The sequence below is a fragment of the Oncorhynchus mykiss genome, chromosome 28, assembly GCF_057628025.1.
Source record: "Oncorhynchus mykiss isolate SJ-2025 chromosome 28, ASM5762802v1, whole genome shotgun sequence".
Classification (NCBI taxonomy): domain Eukaryota; kingdom Metazoa; phylum Chordata; class Actinopteri; order Salmoniformes; family Salmonidae; genus Oncorhynchus; species Oncorhynchus mykiss.
In genome coordinates this window covers 28,737,442-28,750,690 of record NC_143049.1, presented here as the reverse complement: position 1 = coordinate 28,750,690, position 13,249 = coordinate 28,737,442, and the positions used below count along the sequence as shown (strand labels likewise).

At 43.5% G+C, this 13,249-nt stretch overlaps 2 protein-coding genes across 2 annotated transcripts; both read right to left on the bottom strand.

Moving 5' to 3' along the window:
* Positions 1–5,956: 5,956 nt before the first annotated feature.
* LOC149970819 (uncharacterized) lies at positions 5,957–9,912 on the bottom strand. Its single transcript, XM_090224964.1, has 3 exons — positions 9,720–9,912; positions 9,002–9,487; positions 5,957–8,872 (listed from the first exon to the last, which is right to left on the bottom strand). Exons 1-3 carry the CDS (start codon positions 9,889–9,891, stop codon positions 6,042–6,044), a joined length of 3,489 nt encoding a protein of 1,162 aa, XP_090081090.1. The 5' UTR covers positions 9,892–9,912; the 3' UTR covers positions 5,957–6,041.
* A 153-nt stretch (positions 9,913–10,065) lies between these two features.
* On the bottom strand, positions 10,066–11,373 carry LOC149970818 (uncharacterized). Its single transcript, XM_090224762.1, has 4 exons — positions 11,367–11,373; positions 11,019–11,054; positions 10,165–10,793; positions 10,066–10,071 (listed from the first exon to the last, which is right to left on the bottom strand). The coding sequence occupies exons 1-4, from the start codon at positions 11,371–11,373 to the stop codon at positions 10,066–10,068; spliced, it is 678 nt and encodes a 225-aa protein (XP_090080888.1).
* Between the last annotated feature and the right edge of the window lie 1,876 nt (positions 11,374–13,249).

Below are 13,249 nucleotides of genomic sequence, written 5' to 3'. Positions count from 1 at the left end.
TTACGTTTGGTATGGTTATATAACACAGAAGTTTACAGAGTTATGCCTCTATTCAATCAGATCCGCTTTAGCAAACATCCACATAGTAGAGACTAAAATAACCGTAAACTTTTTTTACATTTACTTCATAAAGCATTTGATGTCTGGATTTCACTGTTTTGAGCAGTTTTCGTCCTTTCTTACACCCACACTTTTGACATTCTGGTACGTATTATACTTTAAAAAGTCTTGATAATTGATGCAAGATGGAGCCGACAGAGATGGTCGCCTCGCTTCGCATTCTTATGCAGTATTTTGTTTGTTTATGTATTATTTCTTACATGGTTACCTCAGGAAATCTTAAGTATTATTACATACAGCTGGGAAGAACTATTGGATATAAGAGCAACGTCAATTTACCAACATTACAACCAGGAATACGACTTTCCCGAAGCGGATCCTCTGTTCGGACCATCACCCAGGACAATGAATCTGATCCCAGTAGGTGACCCAAAACAACAGCACCACAGAAGGGGCAGATGGAGCGGTCTTCTGGTCAGGCTCCGTAGACGGACACATTGCTCACCGCTCCCGAGTATACTACTTGCCAATGTTCAGTCTCTTGACAAAAAGGTAGATGAAATTCGAGCAAGGATTGCCTTCCAGAGAGACATCATAGATTGTAACATTCTCTGTTTCACAGAAACATGGCTCACTCGGGATATGTTATCAGAATCGGTACAGCCACCCGACAGAAACAAACATCTCTCTGGTAAGAAGAAGGGCGGAGGTATATGCCTTATGATTAACAAGACGTGTGTGATCATAACAACATACAGGAACTCAAGTCCATTTGTTCACCTGACCTAGAATTCCTTACAATCAAATGCCAACCACATTATCTACCAAGAGAATTCTCTTTAATTATAATCACAGCCGTGTATATCCCCTCCCCCAAGCAGATACCTCGACGGCCCTGAAAGAACTTCACTGGACTCTATGTAAACTAGAAACCATATATCCTGAGGCTGCATTTATCGTAGCTGGGGATTTTAACAAAGCTAATCTGAAAACAAGGCTCCCTAAATTTTATCAGCATATCGAATGCGCGATTTGAGCTGGCAGCACTCTGGATCATTGTTACTCTAACTTCCGCGACGCATACAAAGCCCTCCCCCGCCCTCCTTTTGGCAAATCTGACCACGACTCCATTTTGTTGCTCCCAGCCTGTAGACAGAAACTAAAACAGGAAACGCCCAAGCTCAGGTCTGTTCAACGCTGGTCCGACCAATCGGATTCCACGCTTCAAGATTGCTTCGATCACATGGACTTGGCTATGTTATGGCAGAAAGTAAGTATTTGGTCAATAACAAAAGTTTATCTCAATACTTTGTTATATACTCTTTGTTGGCAATGACAGAGGTCAAACGTTTTCTGTAAGTCTTCACAAGGTTTTCACACACTGTTGCTGGTATTTTGGCCCATTCCTCCATGCATATCTCCTCTAGAGCAGTGATGTTTTGGGGCTGTTGCTGGGCAACACGGACTTTCAACTCCCTCCAAAGATGTTCTATGGGGTTGAGATCTGGAGATTGGCTAGGCCACTCCAGGACCTTGAAATGCTTCTTACGAAGCCACTCCTTCGTTGCCTGGGTGGTGTGTTTGGGATCATTGTCATGCTGAAAGACCCAGCCACGTTTCATCTTCAATGCCCTTGCTGATGGAAGGACTTTTTCACTCAAAATCTCACGATACATGGCCCCATTCATTCTTTCCTTTACACGGATCAGTCGTCCTGGTCCCTTTGAGGAACAGCCCCAAAGCATGATGTTTCCACCCCCATGCTTCACAGTAGGTATGGTGTTCTTTGGATGCAACTCAGCATTCTTTGCCCTCCAAACACGACGAGTTGAGTTTTTAACCAAAAAGTTATATTTTGGTTTCATCTGACCATATGACATTCTCCCAATCTTCTTCTGGATCATCCAAATGCTCTCTAGCAAACTTCAGACGGGCCTGGACATGTACTGGCTTAAGCAGGTGGACACGTCTGGCACTGCAGGATTTGAGTCTCTGGCGGCGTAGTGTGTTACTGATGGTAGGCTTTGTTACTTTGGTCCCAGCTCTCTGCAGGTCATTCACTAGGTCCCCCCGTGTGGTTCTGGGATTTTTGCTCACCGTTCTTGTGATCATTTTGACCCCACGGGGTGAGATGTTGCGTGGAGCCCCAGATCGAGGGAGATTATCAGTGGTCTTGTATGTCTTCCATTTCCTAATAATTGCTCCCACAGTTGATTTCTTCAAACCAAGCTGCTTACCTGTTGCAGATTCAGTCTTCCCAGCCTGGTGCAGGTCTACAATTTTGTTTCTGGTGTCCTATGACAGCTCTTTGGTCTTGGCCATAGTGGAGTTTGGAGTGTGACTGTTTGAGGTTGTGGACAGGTGTCTTTTATACTGATAACAAGTTCAAACAGGTGCCATTAATACAGGTAACGAGTGGAGGACAGAGGAGCCTCTTAAAGAAGAAGTTACAGGTCTGTGAGAGCCAGAAATCTTGCTTGTTTTTAGGTGACCAAATACTTATTTTCCACCATAATTTGCAAATAAATTCATAAAAAATCCTACAATGTGGTTTTCTGGATTTTTTTTTCTCATTTTGTCTGTCATAGTTGAAGTGTACCTATGAGGAAAATGTACAGGCCTCTCATCTTTTTAAGTGGAAGAACTTTCACAATTGGTGGCTGACTAAATACGTTTTTGCCCCACTGTATTTCAAGGCCTACCTTCAAACTCAGTGCCTCTTTGCTTGACATCATGGGAAAATCGAAAGAAATCAGCCAAGACCTCAGAACAAAAATTGTAGACCTCCACAAGTCTGGTTAATCCTTGGGAGCAATTTCAAAATGCCTGAAGGTACCACATTCATCTGAACAAACAATAGTACCCAAGTATAAACACCATGGGACCACGCAGCTGTCATACCGCTCAGGAAGGAGACGCGTTCTGTCTCCTAGAGATGAACGTACTTTGGTGCGAAAAGTGCAAATCAATCCCAGGACAACAGCAAAGGACCTTGTGAAGATGCTGGAGGAAACAGGTACAAAAGTATCTATATCCACAGTAAAATGAGTCCTATATTGACATAACCTGAAAGGCTGCTCAGCAAGGAAGAAGCCACTGCTCCAAAACCGGCATAAAAAAAGCTAGGCTACGGTTTGCAACTGCACATGGGGACAAAGATCATACTTTTTGGAGAAATCCTCGTCTGATAACTTTTTGGCCATAATGACCATCGTTATGTTTGGAGGAAAAAGGGGGCGGCTTGCAAGCCAAAGAACACCATCCCAACCGTGAAGCACGGGGGTGGCAGCATCATGTTGTGGGGGTGCTTTGCTGCAGGAGGAACTGGTGCACTTCACAAAATAGATGGTATCATGAGGATGGAAAATGATGTGGATATATTGAAGCAACATCTCAAGACATCAGTCAGGAAGTTAAAGCTTGGTCGCAAATGGGTCTTCCAAATGAACAATGACCCCAAGCATACTTCCAAAGTTGTGGCAAAATGGCTTAAGGACAAAGTCAAGGTATTGGAGTGGCCATCACAAAGCCCTGACCTCAATCCCATAGAAATTTTGTGGTCAGAACTGAAAAAGCGTGTTCGAGCAAGGAGGCCTACAAACCTGACTCAGTTACACCACTGTGTCAGGAGGAATGGGCCAAAATTCACCCAATTTATCGTGGGAAGCTTGTGGAAGGCTACCCTAAACGTTTGACCCAAAATAAAAAATAAAGGCAATGCTACCAAATACTAATTGAGTGTATATGTACATTTCTGACCCACTGGGAATGTGATGAAAGAAATAAAAGCTGAACTAAATCATTCTCTCTACTATTATTCTAACATTTCACATTCTTAAAATAAAGTGGTGATCCCAACTGACCTAAGCCAGTGAATTTTTACTAGGATGTCAGGAATGGTGAAAAACTGAGTTTAAATGTATTTGGCTAAGGTGTATGTAAACTTCCGACTTCAACTGTACATGAGGGACTGATTGGAATGTGGTATGTTGTGAAATATGATGAAGACCCTTATCCTGGTATTATACAAGATGTTGATGCAGAGAGCTGTGCTCTAGTCAAGACGATGAGTTGTGTGGGAAACAACCAAATATTTTGGACAATGAGAGAGGACATTGTATGGTACCAACCAGAGAATGTGCTTGGGCTTGTCCCTCAGCCTCATCCAGTGACAAAATGGCATATGATGCTTGATGGCGCAGTCTGGGAGGAAATTTGCTATCTCGTTAAGCAATAGAGAGCATTGAGGGCCAAACCTAATCTTGAGTGAGCATACACCTGTCTCATGAGTCTGAATTAATAGACTGCAGCCAGTGAACAATAATTTGTTTAATGTCAACCAGTGTTTCCAACCTTGTACATGTATTTCTGCATATTGCATTGAAAGCCAATTTGTTTTCTAAAAGATGCTTTAAGTTCTTGAGGTAAGTAACCTTTGTGTTTTGAGGTTTTGAATGGTGTGTTCTATGTCTTCAATCAAATTAAACATGTACAACTGTGATATTAAAATGTTTAATGGTAATTTTTTTAATCAGTTGTTTTATATGAAATGTCATTTCCATCACACTCTGTCATTACCACAATACTAAGTCATTACCATCACGGTACATATTTTTGAGGAAAAGGTGTATTCAATTACAATTGATATTGATGATTTTTCCCAAAAGTGAACCTTATATGCTTGTTCTTAAGATTATTTTAGAAATGATGTCAAATATTCTGATTTTGATGTAGTGAAAACATGTGAGTATCATTAAGGCATATATGGACATTTAGACATGACAATGACGAATGTATATAATTAAGAAAATTTCAAAAATAGTTTTTTTAAAACTGACACATTTTTTTTTTATGTTATAGAAATACCTTAGGAACAATTACTGCAATTTCCTTTTCAACTAAAATAGCACATTTTATGGCATGTTGGTAATGACATTGAATAGTGTGGTCTCAGCCACTAGTTGATCTTGTTTCCAGACAGAGTGAAGAAAATATTCAGATAGATAAAAATCAGTTTCAAGTGGTTTCATTTTCAAAAACATATTACATCCAAACGTGCCTGTATTTGCAAAATCAACCATATATACACTTTCTCGTTCTGAACTTCTAACGCGAGTGGAATGGGTGTAGCTTCGTGACAATGATCAAGTGCAGCTGCTCACCGATTTGACAGCTCCAACACAGTTACTCCTCCGACAAAAAATATATCTTAACCTGCTACATTAATCCTCCTAAACTGCTACGAAAAACTCACTTCGGTATCGAAGTGCAGTGAAAAGAGCGTTTCCCCCACAACATCAGTTATGCGGGCGTCGGGTGTTGTATATCGCCGGTTAACGCTTGATCTGATTGAATCTAGGCCTTATTAGTGGGCCAAGTAAACAATGGTGTAAGTGACTCTTGTCGTTACAGTTTTAGGCTCAGGTGCAAGCTGGTAACAACAGCAGACTGCATTTTTCATTATTTACACACAACCAAGGCTGAGAGGTTACTAGGTCAACATTTAGAATTTGTATTCCATAAACTTCACCACATTGTTCTACTCATTCATCGTTAACCTGAAATTAGAGCCCATTGCTCTAATGCAGAGCCTTATAATGAAGTGTCAACTTGTGTAAGCCTAAACCCAATGGAGTGCAATTAGGGGTCAGTCGGGGTTTCAAACTAAACCCATACTGCCACCTGTCTACCCTGCGCCAACTGTAACCCAAACCTGTGCTAAATTGACTTTATAAAAATACAAGTAAGTCACCTACCAAGCCACACACTTGACAAACATGAAATAGTTTAGAACGCTTTGAGTCAGGTATTAACAATAGGGAGGCAGGTTGAGTTCCATGTACACTATGAAGAGGGATGCTTAGGACTGACATAGACAGGATCATTTTAAGTTCACTTGAGCATTAAGATTAAGTGTTATTTTTGAGTCATCCTTTTTTGAGTCCATAAGAAAACCCAATTGGACAATTCAAATCCACTTATTATCGGATTTTCCTCTCCAGAGCAGTTGGCGATCTGTTAGTGGTTCTCTCAGGCAGCACCAGTCTAATCCTTCTGGGTGAGCCTTCTGCTGAGGACAGGTACTCCTGTAGAACAGGGGCAACTGCGGGGTTCATACTGTTGTTGTTGGAGAGACTCTTTACATTTAGTGAGCCTGGACCTGAACTAGAACCCTGATCAAGCTGAGACATATTCTGCCCATTTAGTGATCCAGGATCCTGGGCAAGCTGAGATATATTTTTCCCATTTAGTGATCCAGGACCCTGAGCAAGCTGAGACATATTCTGCCCATTTAGTGATCCAGGATCCTGGGCAAGCTGAGAGATATTCTGCCCATTTAGTGATCCAGGACCCTGAGCAAGCTGAGACATATTCTGCCCATTTAGTGATCCAGGACCCTGAGCAAGCTGAGACATATTCTGCCCATTTAGTGATCCAGGACCCTGAGCAAGCTGAGAGATATTCTGCCCATTTAGTGATCCAGGATCCTGGGCAAGCTGAGACATATTCTGCCCCTTTAGTGATCCAGGACCCTGGGCAAGCTGAGAGATATTCTGCCCCTTTAGTGATCCAGGATCCTGGGCAAGCTGAGAGATATTCTGCCCATTTAGTGATCCAGGACCCTGAGCAAGCTGAGACATATTCTGCCCATTTAGTGATCCAGGACCCTGAGCAAGCTGAGACATATTCTGCCCATTTAGTGATCCAGGATCCTGGGCAAGCTGAGACATATTCTGCCCCTTTAGTGATCCAGGACCCTGGGCAAGCTGAGAGATATTCTGCCCCTTTAGTGATCCAGGATCCTGGGCAAGCTGAGACATATTCTGCCCCTTTAGTGATCCAGGACCCTGGGCAAGCTGAGAGATATTCTGCCCATTTAGTGATCCAGGATCCTGGGCAAGCTGAGAGATATTCTGCCCATTTAGTGATCCATGACCCTGAGCAAGCTGAGACATATTCTGCCCATTTAGTGATCCAGGATCCTGGGCAAGCTGAGACATATTCTGCCCCTTTAGTGATCCAGGACCCTGGGCAAGCTGAGAGATATTCTGCCCATTTAGTGATCCAGGACCCTGGGCAAGCAGAGTGAGATCTCCCACTCTTTGGGGTACTGGAAACTGGCCTGGCTGAGAACCAATCATGGCCCCCTGGTTGGAGTTGCCTCGAACTGACTGTGACAACAGCTGAATCAGTGGATTTACAGGTGAGCTCCTTGCATTGTCTGTATATAGTGAGGATGTGGGTGGGATGTTAGTCAGTAAAGATGGCAGACCTAAACTGCCTTGTCTACTCAGACTTTGAGCCTGTGAGTTGCCACCATAAATGGTGTTTGGTGCAACAGTGTTTTGTAATAGTTTAGAGTTTCCTCCCTGGACAGCAAGGTTACTGTAACTGGAAGTCCTTTCCATTCCTTTGAGGGGCTTTGCTGCTGACAGTTGTGGGCTACTCAATGTCCTCTGAAGAGTCACTCCATCGCCTAGGTAACCGGGGTGTTGGGGCACCTCAGGGATCGGTTCTTGGCCCTGTCCATTTCTGTATTCTTCCACCTGTTGCCCATTGACTGAACTCCCACCCGCTCCGTTGATGTATGACTGGTAAGGACTCACATTACTTGGTATAGGTACTCCACCAGAGACCTCTGTTTCTCCTCCAGTTTTATTTTGTGTGACGTTGATTTTCTGATCTGGATCAGCTCTACTCTTCTTGGAATGGTCACTATTCGAGCCCTCCTGATGTTTTGATTTTGAGTTTGTCTTTTTTTGCTTGGAGGATGCATTGTTTTCCTGTGGCACTGGATCTTCATTATCATCCGTTTCTTTAGACTTGCTGGTGGTAGATTTATTTTTGGATGACTGATTGGCTTTGTTTTTGTGAGACAAGTTTCCTTTATTGGATTTGTCTGTTTTTTCTTTAGTGTCTTTGGCATCTTTACCCGTCATTTGCAGTTGTTTTCGGTTCTTGGAGTCAGTTCTTTCTCTATCGCCCTGTTCTAGTCTCTTGTGGCTGTTTTTCCTTGGATGGACCTTGCTTTTCTTAAGAGGGTTAAGGTTGAGCTTCACTTTTAGTAAACCATCTGACTGGGCTTTATGTTTATGCCTTTTGGAGAGGTCCTCTCTTTTAAGACCATTACTCCTCACAGATCGTCCAATGCTTTCATAGCTCAGGATCTGTTTATCACCATTTTCCACTTTCCTAGAACTTTTAATCCTGTCATGTTTATCTTCCCTGTCATGGTTCATCCTTTGTACATCAACGACATGCACTCCAGATCTTTCCAAGTCAAAAGTCACACTCCTCTGTTTGCTTGCATGCTTTGCATAGATATCCATATTAGACTGGTTGCAGTTCATGCTCCTTCGGGTGTTTAGACTTGTAAGTGGGTTGTGGTTGGGAGAACCATCATACCCAGCAGATTCTCTTGCACTGATGTCATACAATACATCTCTGACTTTCTCCCCTGGCTGTCCATACTCATAGGTTCTGTAACAGTTCACACAGCTGACGGTTTGGTATTGACAGTCAGGTACAGTTCTACCATGCTCTGATTGGAAGTCCATTTTTGACGGTCTGTTGTCAGGGCCTATGTGATTTCCAGGTCTTACCATCTCATCTTTTAGACTTTTATGTGTAGGCATGTTTCCATGTGCAGGTGAATAGTAACTCCTGCCACCCAATAGCTGGTTGTTGCCATTAGAACCATCATGGCTTTTTATATTTAAACTATGCTGGTGATAGAGTAACTCCTCCTGACTAAGAATATGGTTGCTCTGACCCTGTGGTGGCCCGACCAATGACCTTTGACCGCTTAGATCTGTGAATGACAACAGGGAAGAGAGTTAGACATCTGCAGTGTGTGTGTGTGTGTGTCTGCCTATATTCTCATCACTGATATAATCCTAATCAGTCTATGCAGTGAAATATTGATTCAAAACATGCTCACCTTCTGTCTTTGATATAAGTGCTTGTTGGGGCACATGTCTCTTCCTCTCATCGCTCTCCTCTGTCATGGCCAGACTCTCCATCTTGTTGGGCTGGCCTCCTTGTCTGACCATGTGCAGGGCTGCCCCCAAGTGTCCTTCTCCTACCCCCTGTTCCATTGCAGACCCACTGACTGCAGGGCCACAATGGGGGCATGTAAAATGGCCACCATCTTTGCCTATTCTCAGGTCAAACATGGCTCTCTCCCTGTCCCAAGGCTGAAGGTGGATTTTGGGAATGATCAGCTTGGTTTCCAGTCCCATTTGAGCCATACGTAGGGCCTCATTCTCCCTGCTGAGATCCCACTGGGTGACTGTTTGGGTGGGAGCTGTCCTCCCATTCTCATCCTCCTCAGCTCCAGTCCTGTCTCTCCAGACCTCCAGGCTCTTGTTCATCCCCAGTTTGCAGTAAACGATGTACACCACAGCTAGGGTGAGTCCAACCCCACCTGTACATTATTAGCATAGTTATGTGTTACAGCCGACTGACCTAAGCTTTATGTATGGGGATAAAATGATAAAAACACTCTTTACTTTAATTGTTGATACACTTTACGGAGTTGCATGATACAGAAGTCACATTGTCCGATACAATTTCATATATTTACCACTATTTGAGTAGAGAAAAGTTACGTGTGGCTAGAAAGTGGCCATGGAGGATCTAGTTTCTGAGGTACTGACCAGCAAAGCAGAAGGCTGCAGCCAGAGCCAGGTCTCTGGTATAACGCTGAGAGGAGATGGCGTTCTTAGCCTCAACCTGCACTGTGATGTTCTGATTTGTTGGAATACAGTCGGCCTCTGTCAGCTCCAGCACTGTCTTCACTGCCGGGTTGTCAGCACTCACACACACCATCCTACGCCCGTTGAACAGTACCTGAACAAGAATGTTATTATAGTAATCATACTGTTACAATGATAACAACACACATCTACATAGCACCTTTTATACAATATAGTTTATATACCATATATACCATATACCATAAAGCACCTTTCTTATAATACTTGCAGGCAGCCAAAATATGTGTTAGCCCTAATTCAAAATAATAAAACATATTGGTAAAAAAAGGAATACAATAAATCAAAGTATAAAAAGAAAACAAGAAAAAAAGCAACAGAAGATAACCTTATCCGGAGCCTCCATATAGCTGGTGAGGAAAGACGCCAGCTTCCTCAGCTCACATGTACAGTTCCACCAGTTTAGTTCCAGGTTCAGACTAGACATCCACGATAGGTACGAAAACACCTCTGGCGGGGCGCTCCGGAGCTGATTCCTGGACAGATCCAGACTACGCAGCCCCAGCAGGCCCCGGAAGCTATCCTTCCCCAGATAGGTGATCAGATTATCGGACAGATCCAAGGTCTCCAGCCCCTGGAGGTCTGCCAAGGCAAAGGTGGTGGCGTCCAGCCTGGAGAGGCGGTTCCCTTCCAGCTGCAGCGTCCGCAGGGCCCCGGTGGCATGGAACCAGGAGCCATTGACATCCCCGAGGGCGTTGTTCCCCAGCTTAAGGATCTCCAACCTGGGCAGCCAGGAAAAAGTGTCCCTCCCCAGGGCCTGGCTGGAGAGGTGGTTGTGGTCCAGGAGGAGGGTGTGGAGGACGGTGAGGTTCTGGAAGGCGTCGTGGGTGATGGTGGTGATGGCGTTGTGGCTGAGGGACAGCACGGTCATGCTGGACATGTCAGACAGGAAGTGGCGGTCCACGGACATGATGGTGCCGTCGGTCAGCATCAGGGCCTTGGTGGTCTCAGGGGCCTCTAGAGGTGGAAGAAAACACAAACCTGGTTGTCAATCATTACTGCTTTAATAGGGCTGGCTACACAGATAGTTGTTGGCACAAAGAGTCAGCGTCTTTATGATAGCCATAGGCTAGTGTGGAACAAGACATTCCAACAAATCTTGTTCAAATGAATGCTATCATAGATCATTAGTAGAGGATGATATTTCTTAATCTCAACTCGGCAGTCAATGCTCCTTCTTACCTAGGATGTTGGAGAGCTTGTAACAGATGACAGCATCTTCAGAACACACCACACAGGAGGCTGGACATGAGGAGAGGCTCTGGGTATGTGTGATTGATAGCATCAGCATCAGGAGAACACCTGGGTTTCACCAAGGGGGGACACACACAGCTGGTTAGCTTGGGAGGGGAATGGTACAGTATATCAACATTTCGTGTCAAGTATATTTAATATATTAGCTGTTCACACATTCAATAGACCTATATTGTGAAGCATTAATCCAATACCTGAACAGCATGTGTAGAGAGAATATACCTTTCATGTGTTGAATATTGACAAATCGGTGTTGAAATGTTACGGCAGACATACTTCTCATGGTTTGTTACTGGCCAGGCTGCATGGTGTGTTGCCTCTCCCATGTAAGTGGTCTCAGGGCCTCATCATCTTGTCTCAACTCCTTCCCATGTCTGGTCATACTGCTCCTACAGATATAAAAACCATAGTCTAATTTTTTTACTTAAAAAAAAATAAAAACACATTCAGCTCAGTAACAATTTGTATTATTTTCACCTTTATTTAACCAGGTAGGCTAGTTGAGAACAAGTTCTCATTTACAACTGCGACCTGGCCAAGATAAAGCAAAGCAGTGCGACACATACAACAACACAGAGTTACACATGGAATAAACAAACATACAGTCAATAACACAATAGAAAACGTCTATATACATTGTGTGCAAATGAGGTAGGATAAGGGAGGTAAGGCAATAAATAGGCCATAGTGGCAAAATAATTTCAATATAGCAATTAAACACTGGAGTGATAGATGTGCAGAAGATGAATGTGCAAGTAGAGATACTGGGGTGCAAAGGAGCAAAATAAATTAAATAAATAACAGTATGTGGGATGAGGTAGTTGGATGGGCTATGTACAGGTGCGGTGATCAGTGAGCTGCTCTGACAGCTGGTGCTTAAAGCTAGTGAGGGAGATATGAGTCTCCAGCTTCAGTGATTTTTGCAGTTCGTTCCAGTCATTGGCAGCAGAGAACTGGAAGGAAAGGCAGCCAAAGGACGAATTGGCTTTGGGGTGACCAGTGAGATATACCTGCTGGAGCGCATGCTACGGGTGGGTGCTGCTATGGTGACCAGTGAGCTGAGATAAGACGGGGCTTTACCTAGTAAAGACTTATAGATGACCTGGAGCCAGTGGGTTTGACAACGAATATGAAGCGAGGGCCAGCAAATGAGAGCATACAGTTCCCAGTGGTGGGTAGTATATGGGGCTTTGGTGACAAAACGGATGGCACTGTAATAGACTGCATCCAATTTGCTGAGTAGATTGTTGGAGGCTATTTTGTAAAGGACATCGCCTTAGTACTTTGCTCATTTAGCTTGTGTTGCTAAGAGACCAAACAAACTGTGTGGAAAGTAATGGTAACAATCGGAGATGAATGAAACATGCATGATGACCCCCCTGGAGTCTTTTCAGTTCACCCATGTTACCTATGAGTTTTTATCTGAGTCATACAGTTGAAGTCAGAAGTTTACATACACCTTAACCTGAGCTTAAAATGTATTTGGCTTTCACAATTCCTGACATTTAATCCTAATAAAAATTTGTCTTAGGTCAGTTAGGATCACCACTTCATTTTAAGAATGTGAAATGTCAGAATAACAGTAGAGAGAATTATTTATTTAAGCTTTTATTTCTTTCATCATATTCCCAGTGGGTCAGAAGTTTACATACCCTCAATTAGTATTTGGTAGCATTTCCTTTAAATTGTTTAACATGGGTCAAATGTTTTGGGTTCTCATCCACAAGCTTCCCACAATACGTTGGGTGAATTTTGGCCCATTCCTCCTGACAGAGCTGGTGTAACTGAGTCAGGTTTGTAGGCCTCCTTGCTCACACACACTTTTTCAGTTCTGCCCACAAATTTTCTATAGGGTTGAGGTCAGAGCTTTGTGATGGCCACTCCAATACCTTGACATTGATGTCCTTAAGCCATTTTGCCACAACTTTTGAAGTATGCTTGGGGTCATTGTCCATTTGGAAGACCCATTTGCGACCAAGCTTAAACTTCCTGACTGATGTTTTGAGATGTTGCTTCAATATATCCACATAATTTTATTTCCTCATGATGCCATCTATTTTGTGAAGTGCACCAGTCCCTCCTGCAGCTAAGCACCCCCACAACATGATGCTGCCACTCCCGTCCCTCACGGTTGGGATGGTGACGATGGTCATTATGGC